The sequence below is a fragment of the Falco cherrug genome, chromosome 5, assembly GCF_023634085.1.
Source record: "Falco cherrug isolate bFalChe1 chromosome 5, bFalChe1.pri, whole genome shotgun sequence".
NCBI lineage: Eukaryota > Metazoa > Chordata > Aves > Falconiformes > Falconidae > Falco > Falco cherrug.
The window spans coordinates 82,230,864-82,251,696 of NC_073701.1; the positions used below are offsets into that span (position 1 = coordinate 82,230,864).

The 20,833-nt window shown below is 37.6% G+C and overlaps 1 protein-coding gene across 2 annotated transcripts in view; it reads left to right on the forward strand.

Annotated features, from left to right (window-relative positions):
- Window positions 1-20,833, forward strand: part of CPED1 (cadherin like and PC-esterase domain containing 1) — a 155,106-nt gene that overhangs the window by 113,609 nt on the left and 20,664 nt on the right. For both annotated transcript variants that reach the window (XM_027809038.2, XM_027809039.2), the window contains exons 17-18: window positions 14,494-14,611; window positions 19,387-19,523. In XM_027809038.2, the coding sequence (XP_027664839.2) occupies window positions 14,494-14,611; window positions 19,387-19,523 (255 nt within the window). The remainder of the gene's footprint in view (window positions 1-14,493; window positions 14,612-19,386; window positions 19,524-20,833) is intronic.

Consider the following 20,833-nt stretch of genomic DNA (forward strand, 5'->3'; position numbering starts at 1 on the left):
ATTATGTATGTGAGCTGTATCTGGCAGGGTACAAAAATGAGTGTTTGGGGAACCTACAGCTGGCATTAGCTCCTGGCATTTGAGGCATTCACCATTAAGCATTGTGAAAGGATAGAGTTTACTTTTGGAACTTGCTGTGTTTGCTGAGGAGAGGTGCTCGCCAGCCTTGTGGACCTTTGAGATAATTGCACTCAACAGCTGCCACTGAGGTCAATCAGAAGACAGGAAAAAAGTATCTTGGGAAATGTCCAACTTCTTGTAAGAACTGGTTGTGAATGGCACACTGCCGGCGGACCACCAGCACTCATAAATAATGATAGCACCTTTTTCATTTGGCTTCAGCTCAGAACTAACTTCACAACTTCAGTCAGTTACTGGAGGGTGAGCAAGGCAGAGGACTGAGACAGCTTTCTTGCTTTACAAGAAATGCCTTACAGCACATCCAAGTCTCATTTACATGAAGCTTCGCTTTTGCACTCTGATAGAGTGAAGGGGTTTGTACGGGAAAAAGCAGAGTCATCCCCAAGCCATTGAACTTGGCAGGGTGAAGGCCATTTGGAGCTCTTGTGTGGGTTTTCATAGCTGCATCAAAGTCATTTGTTGGACCTGTGTACCTTTTTGTTCCCCACTATGCTAGATACTGAAGTTCATCAGCCTAGAAGGAGTTTATTTAATCACCATAATCTCTGTGTTGTGGTCTATTAAGATCAGTCTTTGTATGGACATTTTGCAAAATGGTAAGCTAGAATTTATCTACTACATACTTTCCTCAGTTCACTGCAGTAATGCAGTGCTTTCAGACTAGCAGCAAATCTTGAGTTGTTTCCTCCTATGTTATTTTTTCAGCATAATAGAAGGCAGGTTTAATAGTGCAGGACAGAGGCATTTAAAAGTATTTCCAAGTATCTTTTAGCAATTGCAAACAATTATTTAAGCTATTGTATTCAATTGCCATAACATGGCACATCTAGACAGCTGTATACCCTAACAAAAAGGTTTACTGTTCATTTAACCCATATCCTTCTTTATTCCCTTTCCCCTTTCTGACATTCCCTCCAGCCTTCCTGCTGTCTCATATTGGTAATATGAAAAAACAATTGAAAAGAAATAAGAAGTTTTCAAACATGAATACTTTTCTAGAAGTATCCTCCCCTGATTCAGTCATGCAGAACTGACATTTTTATGAAAGAAAAGGGTATTAGCAGCTGAAGGGTAAAGATCAGAATCAGCACAGCAAGATTACTCCACATCTGTGTATTTCTATAAAAAAAGACTGTAAATTTATACAATCTGAACTGTTGTCAAACATAAAAAGTCTGTAGAAAGGATGTGGAAGGAGGGAATTAAAAGTAAGTAAAAGCAAGATGACAACATCCTTGCACTAATACTTAATTTAACCTTTGTTAGATCACTATCAGGTATCTAACATAGATTACAGTATATAATGGTATCTAATATATGCTATGTCATAACACACTGTAATCTAATATTTGCTGAAATAGCTCTCTTCCATTATCTCAGTCCTTTTACATCCTCGAGCCTCATTTGAACTGGAAACATTTTAGTTTTCTGCAACAGCCGAATTTGCTGCAAGGCCAGGGTCTCAGTGTCCACAGTAAGTTCTGGCAACCCTTTAAAGCCAGATGGAAGAGAGCTCGTACTGGAGGGAATCTGAGATGTGTGTTTGATTCAACATTTGTAGTGGTTTTGAGTTACTACCAGGCAAACACTGTAAAATTCCTATTGCAAGATATCCAGTACCTTACTGAGGAAGAGTAGGAAAGTGAAAAATAGCTGGTTAACGACTAGGAGTAAGGGCAGGCAATCAGCCAGATTGTTCATCTGTCTAGGCAAAAGTATTGAAACAATAAGATCATATTCAACCCATGGTTTTAGAGCTGCTCAGAAGGCATTGCCTGGGATCAAATAAACCCATCAGTCACAAAAACAACACTTGAGTTGTAATGTGGGAGGGTTTGCTATGGGATGTGGATGTACCTATGCCCACTTTGCTGAAGGAAATGTTCCACACCTACAGAAACCTGTATTTACAGCAATTTATTTTATTAGAGGACACAAGAAAGTTAAACACAAAACACCTTATAGGCTGACTCACAATCCATACGAAAGCTGGAGGAGTCCTTAGCTCTATACAGAATTATTTCTTTGAAGTGCTGAATCTTGGTGAGAGTAGGTTGGGTCACCACCTTGGCCTGGAACATTGCCCAGATCCAAGTTTAGCCTCTGTCCTTGCAAGAAAAACAGTAGTTAACATGTTTCTGACATTTGGGGGAGAACAACCTGCGTCACTTTGATTCAGTTATGTTTGTAGTGCTGCACTGGCTCCATTATTTGCTTCCTCATTGCTCCCCAGACCTGAAGTGAATCACAGAAAACTCCCAGACATCTCTATTAGGCAGAGCAAATTGTTGTATAAAACTATTTGTGTAGGTCAGGGGAACTTAGGTGATTAGTAAGCTATAATTAACTTCCTTAATACATTGTTGATGAAGCCTGAATTTCAATTTTTTTTTTTCTATTTCCACTGTGCTGCATCTCTGTGCTGCTGTAATCTCAGCATTGACCAAAGCAAGGCATCAGATCAGCATCGCTTATCATGCCTTGTGCAGTAAACATTGTCACTAAGCACATTATTCAGTCTTCAGAAGTAATTAGTTGCTTTTTATGAGGGGGGCTTTGTTCAACTAGTGGCTGCTTGATTACTTTAGCTGAATGAAAAGGACATGCAGTAGTAAATTACTGCAAGCAGGCTGTTGGAGAAAACGGGGCAAATTCTAGCTTCAATCTGCTCATTTGGAACTAACTGCATGCAATCTGTTCCTGTCCATGTGTGAAAGCTACCTGCATGCAGTCTGCTGTCCAGTAACCCATCAAGCTGTAAGAAGGCTGCATTTTCAGTCTGCTATGCACCAGAAGGCAAACCTTTAATCGGTATCTTTTGAAAAAGATCATGATTAATAAAAATCCATGAAATTCACTTCTGTGATTATAGTGGCAAGTGTGCCGCAAATTCATTAGAGTCAATTTTACCCCATTATAGTTTAGAAAATAAATTACTACATGGCCAGATTTGTAGGTGTTCTAGGGAAACAAATTTGCCTGTCTTACTCCTGTCTCCCAGCTGTGTATATTAAAAGCGTATCTGGGGATATGTAAAATTTAGTGCTGGACATAGCTGTTACACAGCAAGGAAAATATTCTAACTCAAAGGTTCTTCTGAATGAAATATGTATTGATTTTCAAAGGCAAATTGGTCCTTCATTACTTCATCATTTTCATGGTAAGCCACAGTGTGGTAAAAGGAAAGTATAAATGACAACCAGATACTATCTATAAATACATTTATCTTTTCTGTTTTGATAGTCTACATTGTGTGCAATGTCCAAGAAACTTTGATCTCAGATAACGTTGTCTGATTTCCTTTTAAGTATTGTATTTTTACTAAAGCTTTTAACTGAAGAGGAAGAAAGGAGCAAAACCCCCACTTAAATCTTTACATTCTCTCACTTTCTTTCATACATATGGAGTTAAAGTCATAGTCTTCCCTTCCCTTCTGCACTTCTGTGGGTTTATAAAGAACCTTCTGCTTATTACAGATAGTGTGGAATGGAGACCTATCCATGCACTGTCCATCTGCCCTGGACATTTGTACAGATACTTTCTCTAGTGTCATTTACATATTCTTAGCTCTATCCCTCACATTTTGTTGTGTATGCAACAAAAATCTAAACTTTACATCAGTAATAGATATATTATAAAATATTTGCTTGTTACAGTTAGAAAGATTTGTTTAAATGCTCTCTTTCTAAAAATATACCCTCTCAAGGTCTTTGAACCTTAAACAAATAGCCTAATGTCTTAATAAAAGAAGGGTCTGACATATGGCCAGAAAAGCCTCAGAGATGGACCCTTTATCAGACATGGGCCCTTCGTCAAAGGCCACCTCAAAACCACGGCCAAATACAAAAGGTTCAGGCTGCTGCTTGCAGGGATGCTGGCCGCTATGACCTGCCTCCCACTGGGCTGCTGGGAAAGCACAAGGTGTTAGGGGTCATCCCTGCCCATAATGGGGGCATTGCAACAAATGCACATCTCTTTCACACGCCTCTTTGCTTCTTGGCACCTTTCAGGGGAGGAGCAGTAGTTGCTGAGGTGGCCTTCCACAAAATGAACTCCCCCAGGCTCAGGCGCCCAGCGGCACCCCCGGTGTCCCTCTGACTGTCTATACCTGGGTGGTATTTTCAGTGCAGGCTGGGTATTGAGCAGACAAACCCTTTGTACCACTCTCACTGGAGAGCAATCTTAGGTCCTTTCACCAGGGGTATTGCTTTTCGAAGAGGAGGGTGTTCAGCTCTTGGGAGTTGACTTGAAGGACTCAGGTGTTCATCACAACTGCTCTCAGGATCTGGCCCTGGGTGTTCACTGGAACACCATTAAAGACAGCCAACATCAAAGCACATGGCTGCACAAAGCTGGCCGTGTACTTGCGCTCTTCAAACGTGTGTCAGTGCAGACTGTAAATATGCAAAGGGAAATACCTCCCGTTGTCCACCAGATACAAGAGTGCTTTCCGTTAGAATGAAGCTTCCACACATGTGTGGACTCTGCCTTTACATGAAAGGCACAAACTCACTGGGTCTGGGAAAACAGTTTCAGAAGTCTTCCACTTGGTGTTCCTGAGCCTGTGGTAGTGGATTCCTCAGTGTTCCCCAGACCATGCATAGCTCTGATGTGTATTCCAAAACCTCGTATGCCACAGAGAACAATTTCTGGATAAAACAGCATGTGCACTAATTCCTTAAATAAAAACCATTTTAATTCACCCTGCAGCCAACATAACATAAATAAACTTTTCTGTCTTTTTTTATGAATATATTCAGTCCATTCAGGTTTTATTTCTTTAGCTTGGTTTCTGTCTACTTTCCCCGAGGTAACAATGCTCTTGAAATCTTGCTGGCAGTCCATCCATGGCTCACTAATATCTTTTCAGTCCTTTGGGCCAATTTAATCTCAAATTAGACTAAGAAAGGAAATCCTGGCATTCCATTTATTTATTTATTTATTTTAAATTAGAAAAAGAAGCAAAATCAGTGCTGCTATTGAACCGGACTTTCAGAACTTAGTTCTTTTGCATCCTATTTGGCGGTCACCAGAGAGCAACCAGCTATTCCTCATGAATCATTTGCTGAAAAAAATCAGTATTAAATTCCTTTTCTCATGTTCAAGGGATGTGTGGGAGAACACAGGAAAATCATTTGGGAAGAGAGAGATTTAAGCATCCTGAGGCCTAGGGAATTACACCATATTCAAGCAGCATAGCTAGGCTCCTTATTTATTGTGTAGGGAGGGTTAGTGAGGTAAAGCTGACAGAGAAAGGTTTAATTTTGCTGCTTTTTTTTTTTTTCTAGTAGAACATCTGATACAACTGGGGCAAGCAAGCAAATACAAAAAAGTCCTTTTCTTTAAATTTGAAGTGAGGAGTTCAGCTTGTAAAAATAAGATTCTTCACAAGTCAGCACAGTTATTAGGGAGCCAGAGGTATTACCTTCAGAAAATCTTATGGAAAGGCATGTATCTTAAGTGTACCTTTCTCTGTGAGTTACACATCCAGTTGGGGTGCACAACAGCCTGTCCTCCAATTTGAATTGCCATGTGCTCTCTCAGGGAGCTAAGTACCTACTTCAGTCAGTCCTTTCTCACGTAAAAGTTAACAGGGAGCATGGTGGTGCCCCCTCCCTCCAGTTTCACCCCACAATCTTTACACACATCTAGCCTGCAGGTTCATCGGGTTCAAGGCTCTTTACAAGTCAGCATTTAATTGTATGTACAAAGCCAACGCAAACAGTTTCCTTGGGAGAGACTGAGACAGAACTGCCCAGAATAGCCCACCGACTGGAGGGAAGACCTTGGGAGCTTGACCTGAAATCTCTGCTGCAAATCAGTTAAACTTTATTTGCTATATCACAGGGAAATGTTCTACCATGCAGATGCCAGTCAATGCTTTGTGCACTGCACACTCCCAGTGCCATGTGCTGAGAACACAGCATCAGCTCGAGCACTGCCGGGAAAGGAATTTTTGAACTCTCTTAGGGCTAGGGGCTGACTAACACAGCTCTGCTGGCTATGCCCACTAGAAGAAACTTAGGCACTCGGGAGGAGGGTGGCAACTGAGCGAGGGTTTTGAGATGACACATTACAAGCGTGAGCAGTGTTGGATGGAGGTTCAAGTCCTCTGCCCAAGCTGATGCAGAACATAAACAGCAGAGTTATGAATTGGACCCAAATATCCTAAATCTCTCCTTGGAATCTTAACCTCAGTATGCCCCAAGCCCTAAATAAAGTTAATATATGTAACTTGCAAGGTCTACAGGATTTTGTACTAAAAGTAAGAAAGAACTATTTCTGGTATGGTACACCCTGAAACACTGAGTTCAAATCTGCAAGCCTTGCTTAATGTGAAAAGCAGATTTAACAGAAGCTTTAGTAGATACACAGCTCACTGGACCGAGTCCTTGGCTAGCATGTGTTTTTTCAATGCATTGCATTCACTGTCGGAGTATTTCAATTTCAGAATTCATGAATGAACGGTAATGCTTTTCAACTCATTCTTTCAAACTTTTTCATACTTTCTGAATATGGTGATACCCGTTCAGTGTAAGAAGTTTTGCTGTGTTTTTCATGGCTGTGATATAAAGGTTTTAGTTTAAAATCAAAGGGACAAGGCTAGAACTCAAGCACCTCTTGCACATAGGAAGTTGTAGAGTATAGATCTCTGCAATATGAACTGTGAATATCATATACCATGAGCATGGGAGGGTAGAAAGAATGCTCCTTATAAATAGCCACAAGGCTGTGAGATTTCCCAGCTAATATAGTACATTTTTTACCTAATTACCAGGGAAAGTATCAGGGACACATTGGCACTTAATTGTTCATTTAGTTATCACATAAAATATTTACTTCTTGCACATTCAAAGCATATGGTTTATCTCAAGCTATTCCCCATTTTCAAATAGTGTACTTGGCAAAATTCAAGGCAATTCTCACTCAGAGCTTGCACTGGGAAAAGATGGGAGGTGCGGGGGTGGAGGTGGGGCAGCAGACTAAGAGTAAGTGGGAATCCAGAACTGATACAGCTTTAAAGTCTCCAGGTCAACATTAATGTCTCCCTTTTAAAACCACACCTGAACCTAAAATAGCTGTTTTATCTTCATTTTGAAGGAGGAAGAAACACTAAATTCTTTTCATTCCATTTTTTCTTGCTTAGTGTTTTTAAGTTTATCAAGCATGCAAGCTGGAAATGGTCACTGTTCTTGCTTGGGAAAAATATCATTAATTGCATTAGGAAAACTTGTTTGCTAATAAAGCAGTTGAAAAATCCATGCAGATGATAGCTTCAAATATTAAAAAAAAAGAAAAAGAAAAAGAAAAAGAAAAAGAAAAAGAAGAAAAAGAAAAAGAAAAAGAAAAAGAAAAAGAAAAAGAAAAAGAAAAAGAAAAAGAAAAAGAAAAAGAAAAAGAAAAAGAAAAAGAAAAAAAGAAAAAGAAAAAGAAAAAAAGAAAGCTGTAGTTATCTTCAGGTACAGTTTGAAGCATTTCCCAAAACTTATGTTTACAATGTTCTATTCTTAATGGAGTTGGATCTCACATTCAGTTGTTCTGCTTCAACTAATTCTGCTGCATCTCTAAGCTGTTTATAATCATAATTCACAAGCCTCTGCTAGATTAAAAGTCATGCTTTTTAGCCCTCATGCGAATATTTTTGTTCTGTTGTTCATAAATGCAGAACTTTGAACTATTGACTATTTGGGAACAGGAAGGCAGATAATCTAACTGACATCGTGTGCAGCATTACACATGATGTAAAATGGAATTGAATCAAAATCCTTCATAGAGTGAAAGGATTATTTTATAGTCTCCACACACATAAAATGTATTTAAAATAGTGGTATGAAGCTTGCAATATTTTCTCTTTATAAGTAGATCTTATTTCTCAAAACAGTTTCTTAGCTTTCTGTGAGGTCAGAATTCTCAGTGCAGAGGAAGCCACTTTGCATCTGCTCTATTGTCAAGATAAAATTTGTTTGTCCCTATAATCTGTACATGCTTTGAGGCAGTTGTCTTTGTAGAGAGGCATCTACTGGCATTTTCAAATCCTCTTTAGCAGATAGTAAAAATACTGCATAGATATGACATTCTTCCATTACTGATTAAAGCATGTGACATTATTCCCCCAAAAAATTTCTATGCAGAAGTTTGCAATTCACAGTATGCTGGTATTCTTCAGACAAAATAATAAGAATTATTGCAACAACATGAATAGCGCTAGTAAGAATTTGAAAGCAATTTAGACTGATGACTGCACTTTGTACACATTTTAAACTGTTCTCTGATGTCTTCACCATGCCTTGACAATATGGCCCATATCTCAGCTTTTCATATCATTCCCAGTCTCCTACTGATGTCTGTGCACTGCATGTTCGAACCCTTTGAGTGCCCAGACTCCTTTTCTGAAGTGTTTTTATGGCAGATCTAGCAGATCCGTGTGGAACTGAGCATATCTCAATGGTTTTTTGTGACAGTATTATCCCATTTTTGCAGATGGAACACATTAGGTTCCTTACAAAACACAAGGGTGGCAGTTTCTTTCCTTTAAAACATAGCTGCAGCACATGGAACCATTACTCTATCAGTTTAACCCATTAATACTATACTCTCTGTTTAATGGATTTGTCTGTCTTTTGACATAAACAATGTCTTCACCTCTGTCTTAGACAGTGCTTGATGAACAATAATAGTCATTGTTTCCCAGCCAAAAGCAGCAGTGAACTGAAACTTCTCAGGAGACTGTCCCTCTCCTTTTGAGAGCTTTCTAGACCTATTTCATACGTCCACAAGTTTCAGTTCAGTCTAGTTAATTTGGGTGTTGAATTGAACCAGCCTGAACCTCTGAATCTTTGGAGGTTCATCTATCACTAAATAATGCAGCCAGACAGAGGGAGACAGTTGAATAGAAGTCAATATGCCAACTGTTCCTTCATTTATTACTGCCATATTAATAAAGTTGATAGAGTGGAACTAATCCATCTGCTCCCAATTTATTCCCTAGCAATAAGATACAATTTCACTATTTCATGAGCTCACTCTTCGACTAATTTTATTAGAATTCCTTCCATAGCATCATTTTCAATCACTTTTCATCCCGTTTTAGTTATGTGTAAAATAGTAGAAAAAGATGGACTAAAGAGACATGAAAGGATTTAATGAGAAACTCAGGTCAGCTTAAATAGAACCAGATTAAATAAGGTTAAGTCAACGAGCCTACAAAGGCCAACAGAAAAGCATTCAAAATCACCTCTTTCACAACAAGCTTGGTTCTGTTGCCTCAAAAATGTAAACAGTCACAAGAAATAAGGCAGCCCCGGCAGCCCCATAAGATGAGGCAGGGCTGCGGTGCCTTGGAGGAGGTGGCTGGGTGACCTGCCAGGCTGACGGGCGATGCTGGCCAAAGGACTGCAGAGTCAGAGCTCAGTGGATGGAGACGTTTCCTCCCTTCTTTGCCAAGGGAACAAGGTTTGTCTCATCTAGTTCCCAGACACACGTGGGCTCTGGGTGTTAAACAGATGCAGGATTTTGGTTACATGTTGGTTTTATGCAATGCTGAAATGAATTTCTGTGAGCTCAGTTATGTTTCTCTTGTTCTTTAGTTTAAAACATTCTGATATGCTGATCCTTCATTAGTCTGGTAGGGACAGGCTTCCAGTGATTTGGGCTGGGTCCAATTTCAGATGTGAGTACCTAAGCAGAAATCACCTGGTTTTCAAAGTGTTGAGCCCACCACGCCCATTGACCGCTAGGGATTTTAATACCAATGTGAGAATGACTTTTACTGACAAAGCTGAGTGTGGAGCCTGGATACAGGCATCCTGGGTGGAAGTTTCCAAAGCATGAAATTAATTAGTATAAGTCTAGCTCCACAGAAAATTAGTTTCAGCAACAGCTTTGAGTGGACAGAGTTGGGTTATTCCAGAAAATTCTGAAAATCCTACCTTCCTATTTTAAAATGCCTTTCTGAGCTGACAGGTAGCAGCATCTGTAGATGCTAAAAGTAACTTTTTTGTTGTTATGTGGTGCTCTGTTACTCCTGAAGTACCAACCGTTCAAACACAGATGGACAATTTGTCACTATTCAATACAAGCTCTCCCAGGAAAGTCATGGACTTCTTCTCTCCTTTTAATGGCTTATGCGGTTAATCTATAGCCAATTACTGCATTTTCAGTGTAATCATTCTTTTATTATGGTGGAGGTAGTAAAAAAAGTACAACAGCAATTAAAAATCCATTAATAGTTAAGTTAGATCTCTTAATCTAAAGCATAACTGCAACTACAATGGTATTATGTATATGACATTGATTCCATGGTATTAGCTGCATGAGTGCAGATCATCTTTATAATGCTTTGTAATGCTTATAATGCTATCTCTCTCACACACAGAGATCCATATGATTTTAAAACTTTGGGGTTTTTTTATGTTTATGTACACTTGACTGAAACTATGTATGTATATGCATATGCATAAGTATATAGTTGAGAAGAAATACAGTGCAGTTATTGATAGCTGAGCTAAACAAACAAAATTCTTATCAAATCAGCTGTCTAGACTGTAAATAAATGAAATTACATATGCATGAATAACACCAAACTAGTAATTTGAGAAAACTGTAAACTAGCAGGTTCAAAAATCTGTGTGACCTCTTAAAGGCCAAAACTTTGTGAGGAATCAAGTTCACTGTAGTGTGGTCTGAACAGAAACAATTCTCATTTCACACAGCAGATAGACTCCAGAAATGATCACTCTCTAAGTATCAACTGATACTGACGGAAAGCTATCTAGATGTACAGAGGAAAGCTTTATTCCTCTTTTATTTGCTAGTGTCCAGAAAATCTTTGGTAAAGATAAAAGTGACTTTACTAGTGAAATGCCAAACCAGTCTTATAAAGAGTTGATTCTAACTGTGCATTGAAGTACGTAATGCAGGGAAATTTTTCTTTTGATTCTAATCCAGACATTTCAAGGGCCTTTTTATGTCTGCCTTCTAAAAGTGAAGGTTTGCAGGGCAACAGACACTGAGCAAGAGCTATCATTTAAGTTTACATGTCTGGCTCTCATCTTTGCCATGAGTGATCTTTTGTAAACATACTTAAGATCACTAGATGTTTCATCTTTGGGCAAGGCAAGAGGGATGTCATGTCACTGCAGCACCTGAAGAAAATTTTAAAAACCCGCAGGCAGTTAGAAAAGTCCTTAATGTGCCGTTCATTGGTGGAGCTGTGGGACATCTGTAGCTGCCACAGGTTCATTTTGCACATTATATTAAATGTGTCAATGATGATAAAGGATTGGTCTCCCACAAAAGTAAAGATGAAACAAATAAGGCTTGTTCAGTGATTCACAATCCCTCATGACCCTTTAGTTTCAGATTTGAATTGCATATTAAACACAGTGTTTGTTAAAATTCATGGTTTGCATACTTTGAAAACACAACAAAGTCAAAGGGAATTAGTGACGTAGTTTGACCTGCATATTGATTGTGATTAGTAATAAACCAGCCACATGAAACTGTCATTAATGATATTGTCCAAGGAATGCAATTAAAATCAATTTTTGTTTGTTTAAACACATACCCTGGGCAGAGGTACGAACAAGGAAATCCCTGTTAAGTTATTTTATGGCACTGTGTTGAGAGCAATGGCAGCACGTTCAGGAATTTCGGGCTTTCTTGTGAAGTCCTGTGCAAATTGTTTTACTGCAAGGTAGGAGCTTTCTGATGTTAATGTTAGTTGAAGTAATACTGTCAAATAGCTGTACAGTGTGTCCAGACCTACAGACTCCAAGACAATATCACAGTTTAACACCAGAAGATACTGTACCATTCATTCTGTCATAACAGCTTTCCCTAGTTATAGAGCATTAGGCAGAGAACAGGACAACTGTACAAAAAAATTCATACATATCTACCATTTCTCCGACTTTTTGTGCACAAAAATGACCTTAACCCTTTGAAGTCAGTGGGAAGATTTTTTCTTTATTTTTTCCCCCCACCATGGAATTTAATGAGATAGGAATAATTGTGAGACAATTATTTCACTTTGGGTTTTGATTTCATAATCAAGACACACCAGTATTTACTAAATCAGAGGATGGATTCATATCTCCATCTGTATCAGTGGCACATACCCTACTATCAAGTTTTACCTTGCCAATATTAGGACATAATTGTTGTTTGTTCATTTGTCTAATTTAGGCATAGCATCCTAGATGTAGCATAGTTTCATGGAAACAGTGAATGACATTACATGACAGTTGCCAAATTAATTTTAGTATCATTTTAGAAAATAAAAATAGGAATCAGCATGCTTTGGTAAAGAAAAGACCAACAAAATATTTTTTTCTTTTTGGAGAAATTACATTTTATTACTGTTTTTGGTTACAAGAATACTCCTTGAAACAGACACACTCCAGTAAAAGTGTGTTTCCATTTGTGTAGTTTGTTTGTAACTAATTAGTAGTACTAAGTATATGCAATTCTTTAAAAAGGCAAATTTTGAATTATTGAACATTACCATGACTAATAAATATTCCATTTAGCCAGAAATGGCCACAACTGCATTTTTAATACAATATTTTATAAGAAAAGCACATCAAATAATAATTGCCAAGAGTAATTTTTCATATTTTCTCCTTTGTCATAACATTATCTTTTTCACTGTTTTAAGTCTCAGGTTTATAGCTTTTCAGGTTTGGTGAAAAAAAACCCTCCTTGTGTTCTGGTCAGCTTATCACAACACAGAAACAGGGGGAAGACAATGAAATATGAGGTAGCAGACACTATGTCTCAAGCTAACATGTACTCCAGAATGCTCCTATCTTCTGATGAAACAATTGGCAATAGCAGCCGTTAGGGCAATGCACTATGGAGGATGAGTATTTTTGCAAAGTAATTTGAGGAGATTCATCTGAACTAATGTGGATATTGGACTCTGAATCATTCTAAACTCTCGTTACAGTTGAGGGAGAAAGGCATTTTTGGGATGTGACTCATTTTATCCTGAAGTGCACCTCTAAAACAGATTAAAAATGTCCTAGGAATGCTATTTCTCTGCAGAAATGAGAAAGGCAAACTAGAGTGAGGAGCTCATGCAGCCGTATATACTGTAGATGTCTAAAATTTCCAAAAGAATTGTCCAATGTTACAAATGCTGTGATGTTACTTGTATCTTACCAGTGGATGCTTGAAAACTGTAACTGAAAGGCACGAAATTGATATAACCCATTACTTAAAATGTAAGAATCCATATGTGCTAAAACTTATGGTTAGGAATCACTACCTGGATATTTCATCTGAAATTTTGGGGAGCTGGGGGCACCTCTGCCCTTCCATATAGAATAATGTTCAAGCTTTCTAAAAGCAAATAACACTTTTCACTTGCAAATTTTAAGAAAGTTAATTTAAAATTTATCTATTGGTATTCCAGGTTGTTACTGTTAATTTTTTAGGCATCTGGCAATAACTAATTTTCATATATGTTTTTGCTAATGCCTATAAAATTTATCAGAAATTACAAAATGTGAGAAATGCCTTATGAAGTGTTTTTACAGTATAAGCCAGTGCATTAGCAGTTTCATGTTATTTACTACATTTTGCTGATTTAATATCCAGTCCATATTTCTGTATCCAAGTATAAACATAGATAAAATATGTATGTGTTATTACTCTTAGTGAACTCTTCTCTAACTAGAACAGGAAAAAAGGTCAGATTCTTTTCCATGAAAAAACTTAATTAAAAGATTATTGTTTTTAAACATAAAAATCTCAATTATTTATGTTAATCTTATGGTAATGTCTAATGTTTACTATGGATTACATCTCACATTAAGACTCACAAGGAGATTATATTCATAGTTATATTAAATCCTTTCCTTCAGTACCCCTAATAAGTCTTTGTAACGGCTCTACTAGTTCAAACATTTTCCCCTTGAAATTTTGGGGTTATCTTTCTCTTTTCGTTTACACACCTCTATCTCCTCAAGCTAATTTGGGGTATTTCATCACAGAAATGTATTCTATATGCATGCAATATTGCAAAGGGCAAATAGGTAGAGATTGTATGATAAGTAGAGACAACATGACATTATTTGAATGTTATGTACGTTTGCCTTAACAAATTTTCTTATATCTTTAGTATCTTGTACATTCATTGTGGATTGGGATAATTTATTATAAAAGCATTGTCTGAATGGAGAAAGGATTCTATTTTTCATATTAAAAATACATATTGAAGACCAAAGGATGAATGAACGCAGAACCAAACCCAAATAACTTTTTTCCTCTTTAAATGTCCTTGAAGAGGATTTCAAAGTCATATGGATGGGTGCAGTGCTGTCTTTCACAGATTTCATTTCAATTCAGGACTGTGGATCTCGAATTCGTCCAGAGGAGTCCTGTGGCTTGCAGCCTCTATCTCATGAATACCTCTTAGCAATTTCAGAGACGATGTTTAAGACCTGTGAAGCTGGGGACACAAAAGGTTTGTACTTAATCCCGTTCTGAAAATTAACTCATGCACTTCATCGAAGTAAACCTGAAAATTATGTTTCCTCTTTTCTATGAACATGCACTAACCTATTCACAATGAATGTAACTAATAACTCATAATAGTTACAGATTTTAAAATCATGTTAATTAGTTTGTGACAATTTTTCTCTAAGAAGTTTCTAATCAGTGATCCACCACTGACTGAATTATTGTCATGTAGCCTTTAAAATGCATCAAACCCAAATATTTCCATCAAAACAATTTAACATAAAAATCCTTTATTGTAAATGGAAGGGATTATTTACTCAAAATAAAAATTAGTTTTAGAAAAAGAACACACATTCTGATCCATTTGAATTTTATATTTCTTCTTCTATATTGGAAACACAAAAACAATTTACAGTTTCAAACAGTTACTATTTTTAATATAAATTTACATCTTAAAAAACAAGATGGACGAATCAAACATTATAGAATAACCGATACAATCAAGACATCCTTTTGGTTTAGTGAGAATCCAGACTGCAACAGACTGTCAGACAGATATTAATGTTTACATGGTTTACAGTTTACAGCTGCATAAAGATTTATGCAAATGTACTTTAACAAATCTGAATAATCCACAGGACTATTCAGGTATGCAGCCTTATTCATAGTTTAAGTTGTTGCTGGATTAGACAATAAATAATTCTGACCATTTATTAGACAAATGAAAAATAACTCAACGCTCTTTTATGGTCTACTAACACAACTGTATTTTTTATCTTGCCATAGATAGAGCAGCTTCTCACCACAGTAAATTTCAACAAATTCATGGGATAATCAATACAAAGTAAAAGGAATGCGAGAACTGCCTGAATGCATCACTTCATGTGAAACAGAGGCACACATTAATTTTTTGTTATCTGAAGTGAACACACAAAGGAGACACTGTGGTGCCTAGCAGTGTATTTTGATCACACAGCAAATTGTTAATCATAAAGAAACACAACCTATGCTACGCTACTATATCAGGACATTATGTGTGTATTAGTTCCTGACTAGAAAGCCCAAACCAAATCCATAGAAGAGTCCTTCTGGGGCAGACAGTCTGTTTCTCCTGAAATATAACATGCTTCTTTTGAATATATAACTGCATCTAGCTAAGTGAAGCTGAATATAAAATGTCTTTTACAGCCTTATTGTGAATAATATACACTATTAAAATGGAAACAAACTTCAGGAGATGTAGTCTCAAAGGACAAGTATATTAAACAGGGAAGAATAATTTGTGCTTATAAAGTGAATTTGCCAAGAGGTGTCTAATGAGCCTAGAAGTGGGGTTTGCAGTATCTGGCAACAAGTGACTGTATAGTTTTAATGCACGTCACAACTTCCAACTGGAACTGGAAAGCATGGCTTTTTGCGGAAAATCATTCCAAATTTGTAACAACCTAATGATATCCTAATCCTGGCAGTGAACGTTTTCCTAACACATGGGAACAATTGCACATTCCCAGCTAAAGCAGCAACACCCCTTTTACTTCAGTTAAATTTTCAGAGGAGCCAAGCAATGTCATTTCCTTCCAGAAGAATAATCAAAACTTCTGCAGAAGTAAGGCAGCATCATACCTGATCTTACCCCAGGGTACAGCTTAGTTGTATAGTGATGCTGAGGTGCTATCCCAGCAAAAAGTATCTGTGCTGGCAAAAGCTTGCGTTTGTGCATACACAGGCAGAGGCTGAGACAGAGCAGCAGAGATAGAGATGAGATAGTGCAGTTCAGTACAACCAGGATTTCATGTCTCATTTCCAGTCCTTTGATGCAGTGCAGAGACAGTAGTTCAGGTCCTAACCAAAGGCAGAACTGACTTTCCTGTCCTAGTCACCATGGCACTGTTCTTTGGAGGAAGCTCAGCACGTTACCAAATAGGAATTTAACTTACATGATTTCTCTCTCTCCTCTCCCCCCCCAATATAATTTGGAATATTCAACAGGGGGAGTTTCTTTCCATCTTGTTTAGGTCATGGAATGAATTTATGATTTTCATAGCAACAAAAATCGTTTTTCCTTCAGAAGATTCCCTTTGATTCAATGGGGTTCAAACAAACCAGGCTATCATAGGAAGATTAGCTCTTGGTTCAGTATTGCTGTATTATCAATAATACAGAAGTCAGCAACCATTAACTGTGTGTTTGACTCCTCATGAGAACCCCAAGTTGTGCTAAATCCCTGCAGGCGAATCGGGATGCTGCAGTCTGTGGAAATTTGGTTTGCAGACAATTACAAAATCTGGTGGGTAAGAGATCACAGCTTCACATCTAATGCTCTGCCTAGCTGCTGTGACATGTGTTTCAGTTGTATCTCACTTCCCATACTTTCTGCAACTGTATATAATTTAACATAATTGTGTACGAGCTCTCCCTTTGCATTCAACAGCTATCTAGGTTTGGGTCCAGCAGAGACGTGAACTGCTCTGCTGTTCAAGATGAGTGTCTCCTTCAGTTACAAGGAGAATATTTCAGCTTGGACATGTCTATAGGTCTAAGGCCATTTATTCTGTAGCATAAAAATCATGTCCTTTTAAAAATATTTTTACTTTTGTTTTTCATAAATGCAGCTAAAAGCAAAAGGAAAATATATTTATATAGACCATTCATAGAGAAAAAAAAATTAGTCTTAGGGTACCAAATAGACACCAAAAATAACAGTAAACTTGCCATAAATCCACTATAAACTATTTTTAGCATCAGCTTAGGTTAAATATTTAAATTTTGAGTTTTCAGTTTAGAATTTTTTTCTTTTTATGTGGATAACTGTTCAGCACTGTAGAGAAACTGATTTTGATCTTGTAAGCAGAATATGTGTATTTGTGACTATGACAATGGGAAAGGTTGAACCAAAATAAAAGAGGCCGAAAGAATAAAAAACCCCATCAAATTAAGTGTACAGCCTTTATTGGTTAAAATTTCTAACTTTAGGTTAATATTTTTTGAATACAAGATAAACAGTCCTAATGAATTATTTTAAAAGTTTATTTCTTTTCATGCCATTTTAGGTGACCAGTTTTTGGGAGCACTGGCGATGTTTAATCTCGTATCTTAAGCAGAAAATTTATGCATGCAACTGATAAACTGCCCTAATGAACCAAAAATCTGGTTTACTTTCACTCTTCCTGTGTAAACCTTCTACTTATAGGCTTTCGTAAGACTTTTTTTTAACCAACTTTTATTTTTTGAATAAACTAACAGCAACTCGCTCTTTCCTGCTCTCTTTCATTGAATCATAGGTGAATTTTCCTTTGCCTGGTAGGGCCAATGCCAACTCTTTCAGCTGAAGCACCACAAAATGCAGATTGAAATGATGCTGAAAACTGCATTGTGTACTGCTACCTTGTATAAATGGGGGGAAAGCAACTCATAATTGCAATAGAAAATAAGCTATATTTCCAAACTAATATTGATTGCAATTTTTCAGCGTTAATTGTCTTATTCTTTTTATATCAGATTAATTTTAACTTTTAGTACAATCTTATTTTTGAAGGTTAAGAATGCATTGACTGTTGGGAAATTACGATAGGAAAAGTTCGTAACTGGATTAAAAATGCATAAATTTACACACATCTATGTAAATTTAAAAACTGCGACTATTCTGTTAGCATTAAATGTCAGTGCTTCCTATAAGCATGAGTTTATCTTCATATATCGTTGTCCTCTAATTTTTTTTACATTTGCCACTAACCTTTAGTATATGCCAAAAATGGATCTATTTTTTTCTTAATATAGCGAGAGAGCTGGTGAATATAAATCAATTTCAAAGAAGCTTTTCAAAAGGTACTTATCACTTTCAGTTGCCAAAGTTTAAACTTTTATTGTTCAGCTGTTTCAGCTCCTCAGTATTTATTTTATATAGTTCTACTTTTTTAGTTTATTATGTAAAACCAGATCAGCTCATAAATGTCTGGAATGTTCAGGAAAATATTCTATAAAATGAGAGGTCTCAGATGTTGTAGACATTGCCAGAACTTTCATGTATTTGGATTGAATGAAAAATTACAATGTCGGGAAAAAAACTGCTCAGTTTTCATATAATTTTAAAATAACTACCGCTGCCCAAAACAACTTTCCCATAATTTATGAAGAACTCTACAGCAGTGGGAGTCTCTGAGTCCAGACCTCAAACCAATCAACCATTCTGTCCCTGCTCTGTCACTCAAAAGGCACAATGCAATAAAAGGTGTTTGCATGGCACCTGTTGTGTTAACTGAGACCTTGCACTTCTCTGTCTCTTCATACCACTGCTAGGAAGCTAGGAAGGAGCCTTCAGCCCTCAGCCCTGGATTGCAAAAGGGCTGCAGATGGAGCTGAGGGCAAGATCCACAAGTGGCAATAGAAATCTTGGAGTGCCAAGGCATGCCTGGCCCCAGGGGTGGCCAGGAGGCAAAAGGAAGGGCCAGTGTGAGGAAGGGTTTCACAGTGGTCAGCACTGGTGGCTACAAGAAAGAGGAATTGTCTAAATTCAGCCCTTGGTTCCCCACCTGAGCAGAATATTCAGCTGGAACAGAACCTCCTACTCCAGAACCTGGTTATCCACTTTGCACCTTTAGATAAAGGTTCACTTTAACCCCTTGCCACAGAGGAAGGAAATAATCTCTTCAAAGGGTTGGAGGGCATTTAATTTAGTGAAAGCCCCCATGACAAAATGCTCAAAAATACTTTGCTTGCTGTATAATAAAGCTACTAACAAAAATACAGAGGAGGTGCTGACACCCTGTTGCTGTTTTCCAGGGCAGTGGATCGTCCCTTGCCTCAGCTGCTCTGACAACAGGACCTGTGACTGGAGAGAAATAACGTGGCAGCCCCATGGCTGCCAGTACTCGGTGCTCGCCAAGCCTGAGCTCCAGCGATGTATGGAGGGCAGAAAGGTATGTAACAGATTTGACATTTTTATTGATTTTTATTTACCTGGGTATTTAGTCTCCTGAAGCTTTAGAAACACTGTTACGATTGATGTGTAAGAAAAATCCTTTTATTATAAATGGAAAAAGATTCAGATGGAAAATCCACAGGGACAAAAAGAACCACTATCCATAATTTAGCTTCATATGCAGACACAGTTGTCTGCTGCCATTTCGCATAGGTCACACCAGTGGAGTTTCAAGATCTACGGTGTATGTGGTTACCAGTTAGACCTGCAGTGAGTACGTAAGAACTGTAAATGGAGGATGGATGCTCATTGTTGTCACAGTTTCTCTCACACCTGACATGCAACTTGGGTTTCTTCTGCTGCATACCTAATGCATGGCGTTGCTTGTGCACACTAATCTTACCAAGTCTTCTTGCACATTCTTTTCTTGTAGTGAAGCTTCTAAGGTGATTGCTTGGAAATACAAGGTCTTCTTAATAAGCATGCTATGACTGTAAAACTGTTGAGAGAGAGCTCTGATCTGAGGCTCAGGTACCTTACTGAGGATACAAGTATCCAGAAAGTAAGTAATTAATTGTTCTAAAAATTTTTATAGTGTATTGCCTAGGTAAGAAAATAGTAACTAAAAGCAGAATTTTGATAAAATCAGAGACCATTTCTATATAGGCAAATACAAAAATAATAGTCTTTTGATTATCATTTCCTCTTTCTGTTCTGCTGATTTCTTGTCCTGCACAAAATCCTTCATTGCCATTTGGCTTTATTTTTGCCTGCGGTTTTCTCCATTACTATAGAGCTGTGGGTTTCTCCTCACATATTTTTATTTAAAAAAAATCATTTATATGACAAAGAAGAAGCTTGATTTGCTCCTCATGTACAAAACAAGCACTTCTGGATTGACCACAGCAAAAAATATAGAAGAATGTCATAGTTTTGCTTTGGTCTTTAATTTCCATAGACATCAGGCTGCTGCAAAAAGCAAACATGCTTTGGTCAGACAGTTGATGGATATCAGAGGAACAGTATGCCACTGTGGAAGTGGATTGCCAGGGTATTGCTGGGAGGATTATGCTGACATTCCCACCTCCTCATTCTGATCACTCACATTCCCCAGTGTCAAAAACAGGACTGTGTTAAGGGTCCATTAAAACCAAGTGTACGAATTGAATGTTTGTGAGCTTGATTTCCTAATTCAAATCCCACTATGTTCTGACTCTCTGAAGTCACTGATCTGTTCTAGTGCCAGATGAGAGCCAGATCCTATGTGGTCTACATTAACACCATGCAAGAAAAATCTCTGTAAAACTA